The 21,804-nt window shown below is 43.4% G+C and overlaps 1 protein-coding gene across 1 annotated transcript in view; it reads right to left on the reverse strand.

Annotated features, from left to right (window-relative positions):
• Window positions 1–1,540: 1,540 nt before the first annotated feature.
• The window catches only part of KIF16B (kinesin family member 16B), a 116,269-nt gene continuing 96,005 nt past the window's right edge, over window positions 1,541–21,804 (reverse strand). The window contains exons 26-27 of the mRNA XM_080998900.1: window positions 21,662–21,745; window positions 1,541–2,750 (exon numbers count right to left, since the gene is read on the reverse strand). Coding sequence (XP_080855026.1) covers window positions 2,592–2,750; window positions 21,662–21,745 — 243 coding nt within the window. The 3' untranslated portion in view covers window positions 1,541–2,591. The remainder of the gene's footprint in view (window positions 2,751–21,661; window positions 21,746–21,804) is intronic.

The raw sequence follows: 21,804 nt of genomic DNA on the forward strand, positions 1-21,804 counted from the left end.
AATCACAAAAGGAGTATTAGAAAAGGAATCTGTTAATGGACATCATGTTTTCCCCCTTTTTGGAGTAGCAAATGAATTAAGACATTCAAAGATGCAGCAGGTATTGTCTTCAATAGACACTTGGCATATGATCCAACTGGCCTTGGAATGAGGGGGTGAGAATGGGAACTGATCTTTGCCTGGTGTGGTTGGCAGATCATCTAATATGTGGGAAATTTGATGTTGTTGAAACAGGAGGGAAGAGGAGGGCAGATAGACAATGACACACACAGAGTGAGCATAGATAAATGAAAACAGAACCCATTATGTTTGTTTAAAAAAGGGTGGGCGCTGTGGGTTAAACCACAGAGCCTAGGACTTGCCGATCAGAAGGTCAGCGGTTTGAATCCCCGCGACGCGGTGAGCTCCCGTTGCTCGATCCCTGCTCTTGCCAACCTAGCAGTTCGAAAGCACATCAAAGTGCAAGTAGATAAATACGTACTGCTCCGGCGGGAAGGTAAACGGCATTTCCATATGTTGCTCTGGTTCGCCAGAAACAGCTTAGTCAGGCTGGCCACATGACCCGGAAGCTGTACACCGGCTCCCTCCGCCAATAAAGCGAGATGAGCACCGCAACCCCAGAGTCAGCCACGACTGGACCTAATGGTCAGGGGTCCCTTTACCTTTTTTAACTAACTAACTAACTAAGGTGTTTAACCGTTGGATATGCAACAGGGATAATGCTTCTCTAAAATATGTTATTTCATTGTCCTGTATTGAAAGATTTTTGGCAGAAGGTACTGAAACCATCAACAGATCTGTATGGAACCACCTTACATTTACAGAGCAAAATATCCTCTTGAATACCCAGCACATGGAACCTTACAAAAGGACAATACAAGTGGACTCTCCATGCCCTTACCACAGGAAAAAGACGGATACCGATGAATCGGAAAAATAAAAATGCGTCTCCCTTCTACAATTGGATTGAAGACTTGTACAAACTCGCAATATATGAACAACTTGCATATAAACGCAGACTTGCCATGGACAAATTCATGGAATCCATTCTTACAAATACTGTAATAGGTTAAGATCTGGTGAAGTACAGTAACAACCTTGTAAAAGAGAGAAGGGAATGAAAATAGGCTTGCATCAAAGTCTAATCAAAAGTCTAGGCTAGGGAGGTGATGAATATGGTATTCTCAGCCATCATCATTGTGCCTGCAGAGTTCAGCCTAGAAGAGGTATTCTGGATAGTGAATGGAGGGTTGTTTGAAAGAGAAATCTAGTGATCCAGTGCTCCAACGCACACTTTTAGATTCACAAATGAATCTAGAATACTCTGACTTTTTTGTAGCTCCATCCTAATGGGAGAAGTTACCCTGGAAACTGACTTAGACAGCCCAATTTCCTTCTGAACACAACTCCTATTATTAGCACTAATACAACTATGGAATAAAAGTCTATGAAAATCCTACATACAGAATCCCTGCCTTTTGCAACAATAAAATCAAGATTAACTTCTTCTGCCTAATACTAAGAAATCTTTAAGGCTCAGTTTTGATGAAATGGAGAATCTTTATTGTACTTGAAGATACAGAGAGAAAGAGAGCGCTCACAAATGAGTTTAGCAGTACCTTGAAGATAGTTACAGTCGGTGGTTTTGCTTTTTAAAATCTTTATTATATACAGAGTATGTACATGCCTCCATTGTAGGTCATAATATTTTTTTCAATTTGTACTTCTACAAAATGGATATTGCTGCCTCTATACATGTGCAATTCTAAATAAGCCCTGAGTAACTCTTAAAGCGCATTGAAATAGTCTAAATTTTTATTTTTGCAACTAAGGATCAGTCAATGATAGCGTTATAGCTTTATGGGGAAAAATAAGTTTAAAAAGTAAGATTCCATGCTGCATTTTTTTATGCCTAGCCGTGAGCACAATATGATACATAATATACAGTAACAATCCATATAATTAGAAAATGTGAAAAGAAGCTGACCTCATTCCCCCCTCCAAAAAAAGCTGTTGCTTCCTTTTCTTTTGAATTAATGGCAAATGTTTCACTCAAAATCTCAAGTCTTCGGATTACAATAATGTCCAGTTCTCTGCAGATTATATTTTGTAAACATTCAAATTTAAGGTAATATGCGGAAGAAAATGCTATGATCAAATAGATAAAGTGCAGTTCTTGAGATACACAAGGCATTGTGCCAGTATTTTTTAAAACGGAACAGGAAACCTGCTTAAGATATAAGCTTGTCTGCCTGCTGAAAACTTAATCAAAATAACTTGGAAACAGTAATGGAAGGCTGTATCTCTCTGTATTGCCAGAGAACTTGTGCAAAGAACTTTGGCCATCAAATGGTCTCAACCGTGTGTGAAACTTGTATTGTTTCTCAGACCAATGTAAAGTAGAAAACTTCTAAAGTAGAACCCAGAACTCGGCAGAAGAACCATTAAAAATGCTGTTTTCAACAGTCAATCGTTTGGGTTGGGTGGAAATTTTCCAGGAATGGCAACCCAGTTTTGTTGCTGAGTTCATGGAGCAGCAAGGAAGACAAGATAAAGTGTATTCTTCGGTTGGGAAGTGAGGCTCCCAATGGTTAACTTGTGCCATGGCTGCTGTAGTCAAAAACACCTTTCTTGAAGAATGACGAGAACTCACAGATAGCATGTTTTGAAAGGGCCAGACCCTCTTTGTTTACATGCAGTGGTGACGATGGAGAGTTGAGCATCACAGCAAAGAAATTTCTGAGGTATTCCTGCGGAGGGAGAGAAAAAAAGAATCACAACTGTTAAGCAGTGACTACTGCGCTTAGAGAAGCATTACAAATTACTAGAAAATTAAGAATCATACCAACTGAAATACAAAACCTTTAAAACTATTCATCTTGACTAAAATCTTAAACATTAATTAAAAATCTATCTTCCTTCTAAACATATCCCAATTTTCTACTAACAAATGTATTGCATGTTATATATCCAACTAACAAACCACTGAAATCCTATCCACTGATATAAATGGGTCTTCTCTTCAATCCTTTATCAATGTATTCTGCTCATTGTTTATTATTTTAAATATAACAATACAATAATTCATACTCCAAAACATGTGGCCCAGAATTAGTGGAATATTTTCCTTTCCCAACACTTTTCTCTTCCCCATAAAACTGGAACCCCTTCAAATATATTTCCAGTGTCCCAGAATCCCAACCTCTAGATGCTCAAATCACATAAGACTAACTAAATTAACAAAAACAGAGGGGGAATAGGGGAATATATATTTTCAGAGTGTCTCTGACAGTTGTCTTGGGTAATCACACACCTTTGACAAGAGGTTGAGGAAGTTGTGCCAGATATGTTCAAAGTTATTAAGATTCTCTCTTTCAAAATAAGCTGCTTTCTCATTGTCTGCATGACTCAAGAAGTTGTGAGACTTGTGATCTGCAGCTGGTTCCCTTTGGGCCCTCCATTTGTGAAAGATCATTGTCTTGGCAATCTCTACTGCCCTTTGAAAACGCATTGTTCGATTCTTGCTTAGGCCTCCTCTTCTTCTTGGTCAACCGTATAAATCACTAAATAGAATCTTGTCCACTATATAGATGAATTTTATTAAGTGCATTGGGTGTAATACGGTTTAATATTTGGAATGCCTAACCTGCCTTTTTCCTTAAGAATCCTTTGATTAATTCTTCTTTTTGCTATTTTCACCAAAAAATATACATGAAAGAAGTGTTTGCCACTTTGTCAAAACAACATTCTGAGCCATGAAATGAGATTTTTCATGTTTTATTTTAATAGCTCCATCTGTATTCATCTTTACTGTATTCTTTATCTTCTGAGGTAAATATAGCTTTGTTAACTTTAAAACAACATTTACCTCAGAAGATAAAGAATACAGTAAAAATGAATACAGTATTGAAAAGTCACAATGTTTGAGTTTTGTGAGGTATATAAAGATGCAAAATATCTAACAATGTGAAGTACATGAAGATTTGCGGTACTTCTTAACAGTGTTAGAAACTCAGATATAAATGGCTCATTAAACAATTACAGTCAACGAAACAGAACGCCTAGTTGCCATTTTAGGGCCAGATGGCTTGAAAGTCACTATTTTGCAATATGACTTTTCGGTTTCTGAATTTCGTTTTGATTGTGAAGGTAAAACAACATGGATAGAATTCTAAAGGATGTGTTGTTAGTGTGCGAAAACAGTCAAGATCTGAGTATGGTTGAGACATCAGGTACTATCCTGGCGCCCAGGCATCTTCATTTTGTCTTGTGGCTGATTGCCAGGTGCAAAATGTCCCTGGCAAATTTTGAACACTGTTTCTTAATAGAAATTGCTGTAAAAGTTGCATTCAGGGTTTTTTTTTTTATTGGTAGAATGAAATTCTTATGTCTACTATCTATCAGTTACCTATCTCCCAACTTTACAATATCCTGTGGATTTTGTACACTTCAAAATTTTCTAGTATCTTTATGGTGATCCCACTAAAAAAACAACAACCCAAAACACAACATCTAGTCTGGCCCTATGATAATGTCCTGCATTTCTCTTCCAATGCTTCAAGCTTGGGTTACAAGTGCTTGGGAAATATCAGTAAATGACCAGAAATTCCATGCTTTTGCATGGAATTTTGCAATATCAAGACCTGTTCTCTCTTTATTATAGCTAAATTTAGAAGAAGTTCGGACATTTTTTCATCTCTCACCATTGCCCCCTTGTTATGGGTAGCTTTGAGCACTGCAGAAATCCAGGAACTCTAACATCTGAAGAGGGAACTTGAAAATCTGCCCTACAGAAAGATACAGAGACTCCAGATTCGTGGGCATTTTACTATGGGTAGATTATAGAGGATATACCAGAAAGTACAGATGAGCATTTGTGCATTTGCTCCCTGATACTTTTTGTGGCGTCCCGAATAGTGTGTAAAATTCACTATAAATAATACCTTAAGAACTGCAAGTGACCAACTGTCATGGCATGAGGAGTATTGATGCAAAACGTATCTCAAACTTCTGGTGAAAACAATGTAATATCTGAGTGGAAAACGAGAGCATGTGAAATGCCCAAATGCCCATAAAACGTATGATGGAGATATAAATGAAGAGGTGAAATGTAAGCAGTGGTGATGGAAATATTATGTACAGTAAAAAGGATCAGGCTTGCTCAGTAACAGACTGGATAATAACAGCCTTGCTGTATCCCAGTGACACTGCACACTGTAATTGTGGACTCAGGGGAGAAAATAATCTATTTACTAAAGTATCCTTTGAAAAATGCACAGTTCAGAGAGTTACATGGAGCATCAAATTTATTTTGAGCAGCTTTCCCCAATAGAGTAGAAATTTCATCTTCAGGTGAAGTTTTTTCATGTAAACATGACTGACATGTCTAAATGCTGCTAAAGTTCTCAGAGGTTTATTACGCAAATACTTCAAAATGTTAAGCAAAGCGCATAGCTATTTTATTGGTCTTTTTTTTTTACTGACTGTACTAACCTCCATACCAACATTTTGCTTTGAGATGCACAACAAAATCCCTGTAAAATGAATGTCAACAGACAAAACAGTCATTTAAATCAGGGAACAGATTTGTCAGCCTGAGTTATGACTAGTTCGCAGAGCAAGGCCCCTCTGTTTCATGCTCATTCCCTCTATAAGACAACGAAAACACAAATGTCGGATGCAGCAGCTGAGCAGCGGGCATTTCAAAAATGGGTACAGCTGGGTAGAGAGTTAAAGTAGCTAAACTGCAATAACAGTTTGATTTATTTATTTTTATTTAAAGGATTTTTATCCCACCCTCCTGGCAATAAGCATTATATACAACTTAGGAGAATGCACCCATGTCTTACTCAGAAGATGTATTTACAACACCAACGTTTTAAATATTATAGAGCAGCGTTTTGTTTCAATTTTCTTTGGATATATGCTACTACCATTTTTTTGGGGGGGGGACCCTATGTTCTGAAGGGATGGCATAGTTGGTAGAGCATGAGACTCTTAATCTGAGAGTCATGGGTTCAAACCCCATTTTGGGGGAAAGGGGTTGGACAACAACAACGACAACAACAACAACTATTATTATAATTATTATTATTATTATTATTATTATTATACCTCGGGTTATGAACTTAATTCGTTCTGGAGGTCTGCTCTTAACCTGAACCCGTTCTTAACCTGAGGTACCACTTTAGCTAATGGGGCCTCCCACCGCTGCAGCGCTGCCGCCATGCAATTTCTGTTCTCATCCTGAGGTAAAGTTCTTAACCCGAGGTACTATTTCTGGGTTAGCGGAGTCTGTAACCCAAAGTGTTTGTAACCCAAGGTGTTTGTAACCCAAGGTATCACTGCATTATTATACCCCGCCCATCTGGCTGGGTTTCCCCAGCCACTCTGGGCGGCTTACAATACATCAAAAATTGTAAAACATTAGATATTAAAATTTTCCCAATGCAGGGGACCCCGTGGTCTCTTCCAACTCTACAATTCTTTGAAAAGATCCATATCGCCTTGGAATGAGGATGGATTTATCAGGTTAATCAATAAATGAATTAGGGATGTCTATAGTTGGATGTTCTTCAATTCCTCTGACATGCAACGTCAGCTTTGCTGGTTTTTCCTCGCTGCCCCTTTTGTTTTACGGCAATTTTTCTTTTTAAAGCGTTCTATCCACTTACAAAGACGGCTGACAACCTACAAAGAGGTTTTAGCGCAGAACGTGGACTTGTTTCAAACTTTTATTTGAGGCTCAAAGCTGCTGCTGCTGTTGCACAGAGCGTCTGACCCAACATTTGAAAAGGTGACAGCAGTACTGCCCTTTTGGTTTGTCCCACATAATTATGCCCTTTAGACAGCCAAACCAGATCCATACGGTGTGAGCTATGCTTAGTTCAAAGCTTTAACCTTCCAATTCAAACACCCCTGAGAGGAAGAGAAAAGAAGCACGAGTAAGCCTGCGAAAACTCAGACCTGCTTCTTTATTGACTGGGCTGAGCAACTTTGCTCAAGTGTTAATTAAGGCAAGAGTGATATTGTAGCCATTTAAAAACCTTATTGGAAGCTATTTTAATAGACCTGTACTCTTTAACTCTAGCCTGGTGTTCATATGATAGGCAATATTTCAGCAGAGAGATGTCATTCTGTCAGGGAACTGCCATCGGAAGGAAGGGAAGTGAAAGGGCTCACACAGGTTGGGAGAGACTCAGCAGCTGAAGAGGGAACCAGTAGGGGGAGAGGAGCTGAGCTGAGGGAAAGGGAGCTGGAGGGATGGCTCAGAGACACTTCCAGCGAAAACAGTGGGGAGGTTTCAGGACCTCCTGTAGGGACACCCACTCCTCGCCGGAAACTGTCACGCAGAGAGTCCAGAAGACGTGTTTCCGTTAAGGAGCTTTTATGTTGGAAGCGATTCCGAAAGCAACCACTGTCGGAATCTGCCAGCGACTGACGGAGCCATGTTTAAGGGGCTCCGTTACAGACAGAGGTTTGCAAACTTGACCAAACTCTGAGGGACTAGGATTTTACACACAAGCAGCTCATCGTCCCATCACAGCATTCCGACAGTCTTCGTGAGCAGCTTGTGCAGGAGAAGGCATCATGAGCAACCCAGCCGGAACCGGAGAAGCAGGAGCTGGAGCGGGTCCAAGCCTGGAAGAAAGGTACCGGGTGTTGGAGGTCCAGCTAGCGCTGCAGACGGCGAGGCTTGAGGAGAGGAGGGCTCAGGATGCAGACAAAAAGGGGAAAGACACCCAGCTCGTCAGAAAGGTACCAGGATTGGTGCAGAAGTTTGGGGGGGAGCCCAAAGACTATCATGGCTTTCGGACAGAGATGCAATATGCCCTCAATCTGCAGTTTGATGAATTCCCTGACGAGGAATCACGAGTGGCTTTCGTGATTGGGCATCTTGAAAAGGGGGCGAGAGACTGGGTTAGACCCCTGATGGCAGCGAATAGTGACGTCCTAAAGGACACGATGAAGTTCTTTCGCGCCATGGATCTGATGTTTTCCAGCGATATTGAACAGGGAGTGGTCCGCAGACAGTTAATGGCTTGCAAACAGGGGAGCCGATCTGTCCGTGAGTACTGGACTGAGTTCACCATGTTGATCCATAAATTGGGGTGGGATCTATCGGCGGAACCCATTCAAATGCTCTTTGAAGAAGGGCTTTCTTCGGCTGTGAAAGACGAACTTTCCCGGGCGCCCAGGGCGGAGTCTATGGACCAGCTGACCAAATCAGCGCTGACCATAGGAGCGCGCCAGGAGGCGAGAGCATTGGAGAGGCGGGAAGGGAAGGGGGAACGTTGGAAGGAGTTCCGCATTCCAGACATTCCAGAGCCAACTTTCCCGCCGGCAGAGCCGATGGAAATCGGAACAGCGCGCGCGCGCGCAGTTTCAAAGCCCAGTGAGGGGGGAAAGAAGGAGGGAAAAGGCGCCCGGAAATGCTATCTCTGCCAACAGCCAGGTCACTTTGCCAGAGTCTGCCCCCAGAGGAAGGAATGGCAAGGGATGGTAGGAGCTGTGGAGGGAAGAGAGGAAGAAATACCGAAGCAAGTAAAAGCCAACGCCTGGCTGCCACCGTCGGGGCACAGCAGCCAGGCCAAAGAGCAGTGAAAGTGCCCACGCCAGAACCTCCTAAACCCGCCCTAGTGATAGAAGTGGCGCTAGAGCTGCCAAACGGACACCCTCTAAAGATAAAGGCGCTGTTGGACTCAGGCAGCTCCTGCAATTTCATGAGCAAAGAGTTTGCAGCTGAACACCAGATACAGACGATCCCTTTAAGCAACCCCCTGCAGGTGACCACGATCGATGGCAGGGAGCTGTTGGGAGGAGAAGTCAGCTTGCAGACCGTCCCAATGATAATGAAGGTGGCAAGGCACACCGAACTGATAGCGTTTAATGTGGCCACCTTGGGAGGAGCTCCCATTATATTGGGGATGAGCTGGCTAGCGTTACATGATCCGCTGGTGGGCTGGCATCAGAGAGTGGTTTCTTTTGGTTCAGCACATTGCTTAGAACACTGCAAAGAGGGAAAGGGTTTGGCAGGGGCCCAAGCCACCCTAGCAGGGACTGAAGTAATGGAGAACGTGAAGGTACCACGACAATACGCAGATCTCCGCGACGTCTTCAGCGAAAGGGAAGCTGACCAACTACCCCCGCATAGACCCTTTGACTGTCAAATCAATTTACTCCCTGGGGCACAGCTCCCTGTAGGCAAGCTGTACGCCATGTCAGACAGAGAGATGCAGGAGCTAAGAGAGTTCATTGACAAGAACCTGAAGAGAGGGTTCATCAGAGAGTCCAGGGCGGTGGGGGGCAGCCCAGTGTTTTTTGTGGATAAAAAAAACACGAACAAGCCGAGGCTTGTGTGTGACTTCAGGGCCTTAAATGCAGTGTCAGAACCAGTGGCTTTCCCTATGCCCAGGATTGACGACATTTTGACAAGGGTCAGGAAGGGAAAGATTTTTACTAAACTGGACCTAAGGGGGGCGTACAACCTGATACGAATAAGGAAGGGGGATGAATGGAAAACCACCATGTTCACCCCTTTGGGGGCATTTGAATATTTAGTTATGCCCTTCGGCCTACAAGGAGGCTCCGCGTGCTTTCAATCGTTTATGAACCACGTCCTGGGGCCTTTGCTTTACAAGAATTGTGTGGCCTTCTCAGACGACGTGTTGGTGTATTCTGAGAATGAGGAGCAGCATGTGAGAGACGTCAGAGAAGTGTTGAGCAGGCTGCAAGCCAACCAGCTGTGGGTGAAACTGGAGAAGTGTCAGTTTCATACCAAGGAGGTGGAATTCCTGGGGTATCGCCTGTCAGACAAGGGATTGGCCATGGATCCCGGCAAGGTCCAGGCGGTGCTGGAATGGAAAACACCCAAAACAAGGAAGGATGTGCAGAGGTTCCTAGGATTTGGGAACTTCTATCGTAAGTTCATCCGAAACTTTGCCCACCTGACGGCGCCCATTACGGACTGTCTCAGCAGTAAGAAGAAGTTCGTTTGGACTGAGGAGGCGGAGCGAGCATTTGAGGAACTAAAAAGGGCCTTCGCCTCGGAACAACAACTCCTGCATGTGGATTTACAAAAACCGATGAGAGTGGAAACTGACGCATCAGACAGAGCTATTGGGGCGGTGCTTCTGCAGCCAGGGAAGGAGGAGTCAGAGTGGAGACCGTGTGCCTTTTTTTCGCGAAAGCTGAACAAATCCGAGAGGAACTACACGGTGTATGACCGAGAACTACTAGCCATTCATGAGGCGTTCCGGAGATGGAGGCACCTGCTAATTGGCGCACAACATAAGGTGCAAGTGTGCACTGACCACAAGAACCTAGAGTATTGGAGGACGGCACGAGTGCTCAACCAACGGCAAGTGAGATGGGCCCAGGAGTTCTCCAAATTTAACTTTGAGATTTGTTACGTGCCAGGCCCAGAGAACATTAGGGCGGACGCTCTCTCACGCAAACCTGAATATTTGGAGGGGGAGGGAGCACCAGAAGAGAGACATGTCATTCCAGAGGACCGCTGGGTGTGTGGGGCGGCATTGGTGGGACAAAGAGAACTGGTAGAGGAAACAGAGAATGATGAATATGCCCAGAATAAGCTCAGAGGTCTTAGGGGTGAGGGAGAGGAACCAGGGGGTTTCGAGGAAAGAAATGGAGCTTTGTATTACAAAGGGGCACTGTATATCCCTGAAGGAGACTTAAGGGGGAGGGTACTCAAGCAGTTGCACGACAGCCCCACGGCGGGGCATTTTGGACAACACAAAACCATGTGGTTGGTCACCAGGGAATTTTGGTGGCCTAAGGTGAGGGAAGATGTACGGGAGTATGTAAGAGGGTGTGAGCAATGCCAGCGAGCCAAAGGGGAGAGGCGGGCACCGGCGGGGCTATTAGAACCCTTACCAACCCCAGAACGACCTTGGGAGGCAGTGTCGATAGATTTTATGACTGATCTGCCGAAGTCCAAGGGGAAAACAGCCATCATGGTGGTGGTAGACCTACTAACAAAGATGTGCCACTTTGTAGCCTGCTCGCATGCAGTCACGGCGGAAGAGACAGCGAAGTTATTTGTAGAACACATTTTTAGGTTGCACGGGGTGCCATTGAGGGTGGTCTCAGACCGAGGAAAACAATTTACTTCCAGGTTCTGGAGGAAGCTCATGAGCTTACTGCAGGTGGAGGTCAACTTTTCGACTGCCCGGCACCCTGAAACCAACGGGCAGGCGGAAAGAGCAAACGGGGTCCTCCAGCAATACCTGAGGTGTTATGTCAATGACAGAGAGAATGACTGGGTAGAAAAGTTGGCGCTGGCGGAATTTGCCTACAACAATGCCGAGAATGTGTCCACAGGGATGAGCCCCTTCTTGGCTAATTATGGGTGTCATCCCAGGGCTTTCCCAGGGGGAGAAGGGGAGAGATGGGGTGTCCCGGCAGCCGAGCATTTTGTAGAAGAAATGGAAGCAATCCATCGTCAGCTCCAACTCAACTTAGAAAGGGCGAAGGAAGAATACAAGAGGCAGGCAGACAAGAACCGAAGGGAAGGTGAAACCATAAGGGTGGGAGATAGGGTGTGGCTGTCAACCCAAGGGTTGCCGTTCAAAGGAGGTTGTAAGAAATTAAGACCCAGGAGATTGGGTCCCTTTGAGGTCATTCAACAGGTCAACCCAGTGGCTTTCAGGCTCCGGTTACCCAACCACATGAAACTGCACCCAGTATTTCACAGGTCGTTACTGTCACCGTATGAGGGGGGACGAGAAGGGATGGCCACTCGGGGACCGGTCATAGAAGAAAGGGAATGCAGCAGCCATGTGGCAGAAATCCTCGACGCCAGATGGAAGGGGGATCAGGTGGAGTATTTGGTAGCGTGGGAAGGAGAACCGGAGTCAGAAAACACTTGGGTAATGGCAGAAGATATCAATGACGAGGTATTGATAGAAACGTTCCATCAAAGGTTCCCAAGGAAACCTCAGCCTGTGGAGAGGTTCCGGAGGGAATACTTTGGGACCACCGATGAGGAGGAGGAGTTGGAAGGATTCTCGGAATCGGAAGGGGAAGGGGAGATGGACTCTGAGGAGGAGGAGTACTTCGAGACCAGGAACCGCAACAGGTGGAGAGAAGTGTTCGGGACATCGGAAGATGAAGGAAGTTCATTCCGGGGTTTTGCCTCCTCACCGCCCGTAGAGGAGGGGGCGAGAGGGGATGAAGGGGGCCCTGGAGGGGAGGTGGATGTCAGGGAACTGCCATCGGAAGGAAGGGAAGTGAAAGGGCTCACACAGGTTGGGAGAGACTCAGCAGCTGAAGAGGGAACCAGTAGGGGGAGAGGAGCTGAGCTGAGGGAAAGGGAGCTGGAGGGATGGCTCAGAGACACTTCCAGCGAAAACAGTGGGGAGGTTTCAGGACCTCCTGTAGGGACACCCACTCCTCGCCGGAAACTGTCACGCAGAGAGTCCAGAAGACGTGTTTCCGTTAAGGAGCTTTTATGTTGGAAGCGATTCCGAAAGCAACCACTGTCGGAATCTGCCAGCGACTGACGGAGCCATGTTTAAGGGGCTCCGTTACAGACAGAGGTTTGCAAACTTGACCAAACTCTGAGGGACTAGGATTTTACACACAAGCAGCTCATCGTCCCATCACACATTCTAATGTTTTCTGCACCATCTCACATCATAGGGGCTCGGGTTTTCAGGGTATGTAGCATAAATCCTGGTTTAATTTAAAGTTATTAAAATTATTAAAAAAAATTAATGGCTTTGGGCAATTCAAAGAGGAGCCATAATTGCTCTTCTGGTTGTGACATATTAACAGGGAACGTGGCTCGCTTGCACTGTTCTCATAATCTATTGCAAATCTTTGAAGTCAACAGCACAGTTTAACTAAAGGTTTTCTTTTTTAAAATCATGATTACCAATACCTGCACTGTTTTAAAGCTTACATGGTACAAACTACTCTGAAGAAAAGGAAAGTTGGGTTTGCAACTGACAAAACCAGCTCTCTGAGGTTGGATTAATTTCTGCTTCCAGTTTACAGAAAGCATCAAGGAATAATGAAAGGAGGTGGGGAAATTGAGGGTTTGGATAGATTTTACAAACCCAACATGCATGTGAACATATGAAGCATATGAAAATGAACGTGTGAAAAAAACTCTTTGTCCTATCTCTAGCTGGTTAGGAACCAATGTTTTGAAGTATTTACAACATGAGCAATACATTGAAAAGCTCTAGATTTAAATCTAGGTATAGTATGCATATGGGACGTGGGTGGCGCTGTGGGTTAAAACCACAGAGCCTAGGGCTTGCCAATCAGAAGGTCGGCGGTTCGAATCCCCGCAACGGGGTGAGCTCCCGTTGCTCGGTCCCTGCTCCTGCCAACCTAGCAGTTCGAAAGCACGTCAAAGTGCAAGTAGATAAATAGGTACCGCTCCAGCGGGAAGGTAAACAGCATTTCCGTGCACTGCTCTGGTTCGCCAGAAGCGGCTTAGTCATGCTGGCCACATGACCATGCTGTACGCTGGCTCCCTCGGCCAATAAAGCGAGATGAGCGCCGCAACCCCAAAGTCGGTCACGACTGGACCTAATGGTCAGGGGTCCCTTTACCTTTACCTATAGTATGCATGCCCGCCAATAAGAAGAATCAGAATAGTAATTACAGTCGTACTTTGGAAGTTGAACAGAATCCGTTCTGGAAGTCCATTTGACTTCCAAAACATTCGGAAACCAAAGCGCAGCTTCTGATTGGCTGCAGGAAGCTCCTGCAGCCAACTGGAAGCCGCAAAAGCCCTGTCGGATGTTCGGTTTCCAAAGAACGTTTGCAAACTGGAATACTCACTTCCGGGTTTGCAGCATTCGGGAGCCAAAATGTTTGATTTGCAAGGTGTTTGGGATCCAAGGTACAACTGTATTATTTCTACCAGTACTTTTAAGTCTGCATTTCTACCAACGGTTGTTCTGAACTGGAGAGAAGCCATTGTCTGTAACAGCATAGCTGAGAGTTTGCTTGTTCACACCCAAGGTAAAACATAACCTTATAATCTGCAGGTGTTTCTTGCACTGATCTCTGCTTTAGTGAGTTTCCCAGTGCACCTCACATTATGTTGAGCCTTACGAAACCGACTAAACGTCCAAGCAAGTAAAGTTCAAGCTGCAATAATTATCTACAGTAATGCTTCCTACTACACCCATATATAATATATAACATTAAATTCATTCAGAATCCCTAGGATTTAATATTCCTTACAGCACACACAAGCAATAAAGCTTATGTTCTTTGCCACAGATGAAAACAGCAGCAACACTATTTAAACTGTTGGGGGAACCTAGAATTTACAGGGGTTTTGTAGTTTTGTGAATCTGTTTTTTTAAAGGGATGCGTTAAGGCCCTGTTTGAAAAGTTCAGAATATGCCTGGCTAGTGAAGGAAATCCATCTTTCCTCTTGAGCACTAGTTAAAACAAGTCTTGTCAAAATCCATTCGCAGACAACAACAAAGGAATTGAATTTCCTACGCATCTCTGGGTCAGCAGTGACAGGATGTCATTTGCTGGAGTGGTCCTGGCAAACGGCTAACCCAACTGCTTGACATGCATCACCCTCAACTTCCTTTGGTGAAATCAAAAACTGAGGGATGATTGATAAGGTTGCTCTGAAAAGGGACAAGACCAAAGTGCATCTTGCGTCCTTGCCTGAGTGGTCACTTTATTGATACACTTGAGCTCTGAACGTGAAAATCACAGTTTGAAAGCTATACAGGTACACAGCCCCGGTGCAGACTGGCAAGCACATTTGAAAAATTTGCTCTGATCTGACAGCAAAGGAAATTAAATAAGGTTAAACTGGAAAACAATGTATTTTTTCCCCAGAAACACACCAATATTAGTTACTTCATCCTCCTTTTCCTCTAAAATGAAAACCATCTGCATCCAAGTTGAGATTTCTAGCATATAAATCATACCGTGCCAGTTTCAAAAAAGTTAATATATGACCAAAATGAAAAAAAAGTAGCAATTTAGTAATCTTTTAAAATGTCAAACTGGCTGAGTCAAAGAAGCAAAAACGAAAGGAAAAAAAAGAGGCGCAGTAACAACAGAGGCCTAAAACTGGAGAAGCCACGCTAATAAGGTGCTGCCTTAAAGCAATTCTTGCAAAGCTCTGTAACTGGAAACACAAACAATTTTCTTAATAATTTTTTGTCAACTGACATCTAACTAGCAGTTTTGACAGCTCTTCCTAACTGAGCACAGTTGCATAAAATCCCACCAGAAAAACAAAACTGTTTCCCTTACTACTGTTTTCAGAAGGGTTCCCTCTCTCCTTGATTTGACTGGATTTCCCCCCACATTTTATCTGAAGATAAATAAAATAGGGTAAGGCATATGAGCAACTACAGTGATTAACATCTTGCCTAAATGATTGTATTTAGGGAAGAGCCATGACAAGTTTGTTCCTGCAAATGCCATGTGCCGCTCAGTGCTTCAGGATAGGGGGCCGCTTTGCATTGTTCTATTTCAGGCAAGTCTTCTCTTTGCACCTGGTTTTCTGAAGCTTTGGGTGTCTCCTTACTTGGTGTCTTAAAAGGCACATAGGGGGCAAGTGTCCAAGGCAGGAGGAATAAATGCTGCACCACAGCCCCACAAAAGAGCACTGACCCCCACTGGTTTTCTGAAGGCAGCAGCAACATCTTTGATATTGGGGTTTGGGCAGCTGCTACGATACCTACGAAGCTTTGAAGCTCTGGGATCAGCCCAAAGTGAATGGCCAACCCCTACAAACAACCATCCAAGTGCTAAGGTAAAGGTAAAGGGACCCTTGACCATTAGGTCCAGTTGTGGCTGACTCTGACATCTCGCTTTAATTGGCCAAGGGAGCCGGCATACAGCTTCTGGGTCATGTGTCCAGCATGACTAAGCCGCTTCTGATGAACCAGAGCAGAGCACGGAAACGCCGTTTACCTTCCCGCCGGAGCGGTACCTATTTATCTACTTGCACTTTGACGTGCTTTCGAACTGCTAGGTTGGCAGGAGCAGGGACCGAGCAACAGGAGCTCACCCCGTCGTGGGGATTAATACAAAAGAGCTGACCAATAGGCTTGAAGAAACCCCAATGATTCAGATTATTCAATGACAAACTGATAATGACAAGCTGATAATCTTTGGGGTACAGAAGTGGACATAATCCAAAAAGGGTGAAGGAGTCTGGGTAGAAAACAATATTGCCTTACTTCCCTACCCTCCCCATATAAAAATCATTCTGCGGTGTGTTTTGTTATGATGGCATGTCACCGAACTGAATCCTGAGGATGAAATTCCATTCGTTTCTGCAAGCAAGCTCCATTGCACGATCTTCTTTTACAACTGTCTACTGCTAGGCATCAATGTGATGCTGTTTATATAATAACTCGACTCTTCAATCTGATAAAACTAGTAGCATATGCCCTTCAGAGCCTTAAGCAACTCGGTTTGATGTACTGCAACATTCGTGGCATTTGTTTATTCCTTTATCTTGATGTGTAGGCAGCAAATGAAAGCCAGGATAGAGATTCAGGAAGTCTAGTGTTTCAAAGGTCAGGATTTTTGTAGGCTTTATTTTTACACCTAACACGGAACTGAGGCACAATACCTGGAACACCCTTTTTCTTTTAACCTCATAAGTGTGTGTACAGAAACCCAACAAATCTTGTGTTTTTTAGGCAAGTCTTGTAAGAATAAATGGTCATATGCTGAATGCCTTTTGCAGGCATTAAGTTGCACATGCAATTCCAAAAAGACGTAACTTATCTGAAAAGCACCTAATGACAAGAAATGGCTGTGTTAATTAGCACTAAATACAACTGGGCCAAAGGAAACAGGAAAGTGGAAAATCATTACGACAAAGGAAGTTTATTGTTATGAGTTTATGTTATGACTTTGTGGGTGCTAGGCACTTAATCCCTGGACCCAGCAAATGTTAAAAGCTAAAAGCTAAAGACAGGCTAGTTTCCTCAAAAGGTAATCAATTGCCTAGGAGATAAGCCATTAAGAAAACAAAGGAAAAGTAATGATCCATTAAGAAAGCAAAGGCTCTGGGCCAGACGGCCAAGTTGAGATTTCTAGCATACCATGCCAGTTTCAAAATCATACCATGCCTGTTTCAAAAAAGTTAATATATAAGTTGCTTGGAATAGCCAATACTGACAGTGTGCCCTTTGTTGTGGTTCTGGAACACACTGAACTCTACACTCTGGAGCCAGACTTGGGGAGAAGAATATTTCCTAGGTAATTTCCTTTGAAGGTAGCAAATTTGCGATGTCAACCAACAAATTGACTCACAAGCATGTTAATTTAAACTGATGTATTTTCTGAGAACAGGAGACAACAGTAACAGAAAGCTATGCTTATGAACAAAGTGTGCTGCATCAGTGCAGTACCACACTTTGTAATGTCACGGTGGCCATACAAACAGATGCAGGATAAGCAGCGGCTACCAGCAGTACAGACAGAAGTCAATTACTGCTAGATGTGCAATGAAGCAATAAGTCAGCATTACACGGGTCACAAAAATGTTGGAGACGGGTTACAGTGTGGGCTGCTATAACCATCACATGCTGAACAAAGGTATTTTTATTGACAAGCTGGCCTGCAAAACCCGACACATATGTAATAATAATAATAATAATAATAATAACAACAACAACAATAATAATAATAATTTATTATTATTTATACCCCGCCCATCTGGCTGGGTTTCCCCAGCCACTCTGGGCGGCTTCCAACAAAATATTAAAATGAGATCCAGCGCCGAGGGCCTTCTGGCGGTTCCCTCATTGCGAGAAGTGAGGTTACAGGGAACCAGACAGAGGGCTATCCTAAGTAGCTATCCTATCTTTAAAAGACATCTGAAGGCAGCCCTGTTCAGGGAAGTTTTTAATATTTAACGCTGTACTGTTTTTAACACTTGATTGGGAGCTGCCCAGAGTGGCTGGGGAGACTCAGCCAGATGGGCGGGGTATAAATAATAAATTATTATTATTATTATTATTATTATTATTATTATACAGTAGTCCATCAAACATTAAAAGTTTCCCTAAACATTAAACAGCTTCCCTAAATATGGTACCATATATGATGTAATAAGATGTTATAATGTGGATTTACATGTTCCATATGTCTCATAATGCTGTAGCCATTTGGTGCAACTTTTATAAACAGTAGCTACACATCCACAGCCATATCCCAAGCACAGAGTTGTTCAGTGCTCATTTTGTGATGTCCAAAAGACTGCATCTTAACAAAGCTGGTGCAGGTGTCCAATGGCAGCTAAGTTGCTACTTTTCAAGGGGAGTAATTTTAATACTAAATTTTGGCATGCTTTACTTTCCCTTCTTTAAATACACACACCCGCACAGCCAGGGTTTTAAAAACAGTCAAATAATAACAGCTTTTCCCTATTTATAGTTATCAAATGGCATGAATGGATAAACAACATTAACTTCTATTCATTAACTTTAATCAACAAAATTCTTGGCTGTGTCAGTCAAGACAGATTTAATTAAGCAAGGGTGGCTTTAAAGTTAAATTGCAGTACTTAAACTGCTGAACAATTAATTTAGAGTTTTACCATGCAACAGGCCCTCATAGACCACTAAATTAAAAGTTGACAAAATAAGCCAGAGATTTAGGCTTAGTTCTCACTGAGCTGGCAAACTCATGTCTAGGTGCCTTCACTTCAGACTGCAGATGGGGGCAGACATGATGAATGCTCCACCTCACCAAATAAATAAATCCATGCCTACAGAAAACTAGGGTGTCAGGGAAAAGGATAGGCAGAACTGTTCTCCCTAACGTCTATATTCAGGGAAGTTTTTTGCGAAGAGGAGTGCTGTGTATCCCTATCTGCAATTTGGACTGATAAACCACAGATATTGTTTTGCTAGCTCAGTGAGTTCTTTTAGAAACTTTTTCTTCGAAGTCTTATCTGACTACTGTGAACAGTAGTAGCGACAGAACACATTACTGCATAACTATTTTCTGACCCAAAAAATCTTAAATCTTTGAGAAATCTTACTGTTTATATTTCATTTTAATTTCCAGTTGAAATACTTTTAACTCCCATATGGGAAAAAATACCTTTCAATGCTCTGTGCAGTCTGATGTGAGAGAAAGCTTTTCACAGAAAGCTAAAAATGAAAGAACTGTACCAGTTAACGGGATTCTGCTTTACCATGGGCTATTTCTGAATCCACACATTTCCTCCAATAACAACTACCAAACCACCATTCACTGAGGTTCACATCCCACCATGGATTCTCCTGCACAGAAACTGGTTCCTACACAGGCATTAAATTTGCTAAAGCCAGATGCTTGCAAACTACCAGGAGAATGCAAACAATACTACTAGGCTACTGACTAGGTGAGAAGCATCCTTCATCAAAGCAATAAACATTTACTGACAGGGATGTCATTCTCTGCTTCCCAGCTGCATGCTGATATCTACAGCTGACAATTTTCAAAGCCCAGCAAACCTTGCTTCCTGATCAAGGAGTAGCGCTCAAATTTTACAGCCAGCCACCTGGTGCTAATGGCCTTTTGCACTATCCCTCGAGGTGACAAGCAGAGACAGTATCTCAGCTGCTGCCAGCCGGTTCCACAAAGAAAAACTTGTCTTGGCCTACTGACCTCAGACGAATGGGATCGTCTGCTTATGGAATAAACTGACTTTCTATGTGAAATGAAGGGACCAGCCGGGCTGTTTGATGTAAACACTGTTCATTTGGTTGGCTTCCAATTATCCCCTCCCCCATCCCCCTGAAGTTTAATTTGCTTCACTTCTATTTTATTTCCACCAGTGCCTCCTAACCGGATGGTGTTTTGCTGACTGCTGTTAAGCTGGCTCTCTAGCACTGAGATGCCCTCAGAAGTAGTCCACAATGAGAGCTACTTTTCGTCTGAATGCTGACCTAATTATGCTGATTGCTGTGCTGTTTTCCTGCTGGGATGCCTTTGGCAGCAATCGATGTGAGCGTTGATCTTCTGGCTGCGGCATAGCAGGCACCTTCAGACTGGTACTATTAATAGTGCGCTTGGAAGCGGCAAAACACACTTTAAAAGGACGTGTTTTGGGGTGTTCTTAGGAGCTCCAGTTCAGAACGAATTGCTGAAAACTTGGGGAAGCCCAATGATGATATGCAACTGCTGGGGGGAAATGTAAAAGGGCAGGGGGAATGTGCGGGAGATGGGGAACTAAATATATTGCCTATTTGCTGGGGGTCCCCATGTTGTTGTCATCCCCTCCCCCTGAGCTCTTGGTGGGTCATATGCAACCCTCCTCCAGATCTTCCTGCTGAATGCGAGAACATTGACGGGTGAGGCAAGCCCATGTGGTCCTGCACCTCTAGCATGGTTAGACATTTATACTGCCAAGAGAGGACTGTACAGTACGCTATTCTAGGCTGCATCAACAGAAGTACAGGGTCCAGATCAAGGAAAGTAATAGTACCACTGCATTCTGCCTTGGTCAGACCACTCCTGGAATACTGTGTCCAATTCTGGACACCACAATTTATGAAGGATGTTGACAAGCTGGAATGTGTGCAGAGGAGGGCAACCAAGATGATCAAGGGTCTGGAAACTAAGCCTGATGAGGAGCTGGGCATTTTTAGCCTGGAAAAGAGGAGACTGAGAGGAGATATGGTAGCCATCTTCAAATATCTCAAAGGCTGTCACATGGAAGAGGGAGAAAGCTTGTTTTCTCCTGCTCTGGAAGGTAGAACTTGAACCAATGGCTTCAAGTTACAAGAAAGGAGATTCCGACTAAACATTCGGAAAAAACTTTCTGACACTAAGACCTGTTTGACAGAGGAACAGACTCCCATGAGAGGTGGTGGACTCTCCTTTCTTGGAGGTTTTTAAACAGAGGTTGGATGGTCATCTGTCATGGATGCTTTAGCTGAGATTCCTCCATTGCTGGGGGTTGGACTAGACGACCCTCAGGACCCTTCCAACTCTAAGATTCTATGAGAATTTTGTTTTCTTTATTCTGAGATACAGTAGTTATTAGTTAGTGCCTGTCCCATGCATGAATAGTCAATGCATTAAATGGAAGTACATATAGTAATATTCTATCTCTCTCTCTGTGTGTGTGTGTTTGTGTGTGTGTGTGTGTAATGCTGGTATTGAGGCCACAGAGTCTGCATCTGGTCACACTTTTATAATGAGAATTCTGGAGAACTTGAAATTTTGCATACTGTTTTGTGATATTTTGGTGGTCTAATAAAACTACTGCCCTTATACATATTTTGGTGGGGCGTTCTTATGGGTCTATATAAGCTCCCTTTACTTTTGATGTGAGCCAAAAGAGCAAGTTAATAATTCAGAATCAAAAAGATCTATAAAATCTTCCCTCTGTTCTAAATACTCATCTCATTCCCAACCTCTTAGCCCTCTAATGAACATATTTCCTACAACTCCTACGATGCTTCTTTACAAGACCATAAGAATATTTCTGATCTATGTGCCACATTACTTTATGATATACTGTTGCCATCTTCCATGCCAAATGAAGCAGCCGCGATTGCCCATTTACCAATGGGCTATTTAATTTCTACAACATGGAAATGGTTCCTATTGGTCAAGCAGACAGAACCGTGTAAATATATCTAAAGGAAGTAGTTTTAAAAAAATAAAAATAAAATTCTATTACCTCTAAGTGATTCCGACGCTCTGCGATGACTCGTTCATCTTTGTTTCCAAAGAGCTTCTTGGGAGGAAATTCTAACATAGCCAGCTGCAAGACGCAACAGAGAATGAATCAACTGAGAAATGTTCTTAGCAACTATGAAATAA

Source organism: Podarcis pityusensis, assembly GCF_964106645.2.
Source record: "Podarcis pityusensis genome assembly, chromosome: 3".
Classification (NCBI taxonomy): domain Eukaryota; kingdom Metazoa; phylum Chordata; class Lepidosauria; order Squamata; family Lacertidae; genus Podarcis; species Podarcis pityusensis.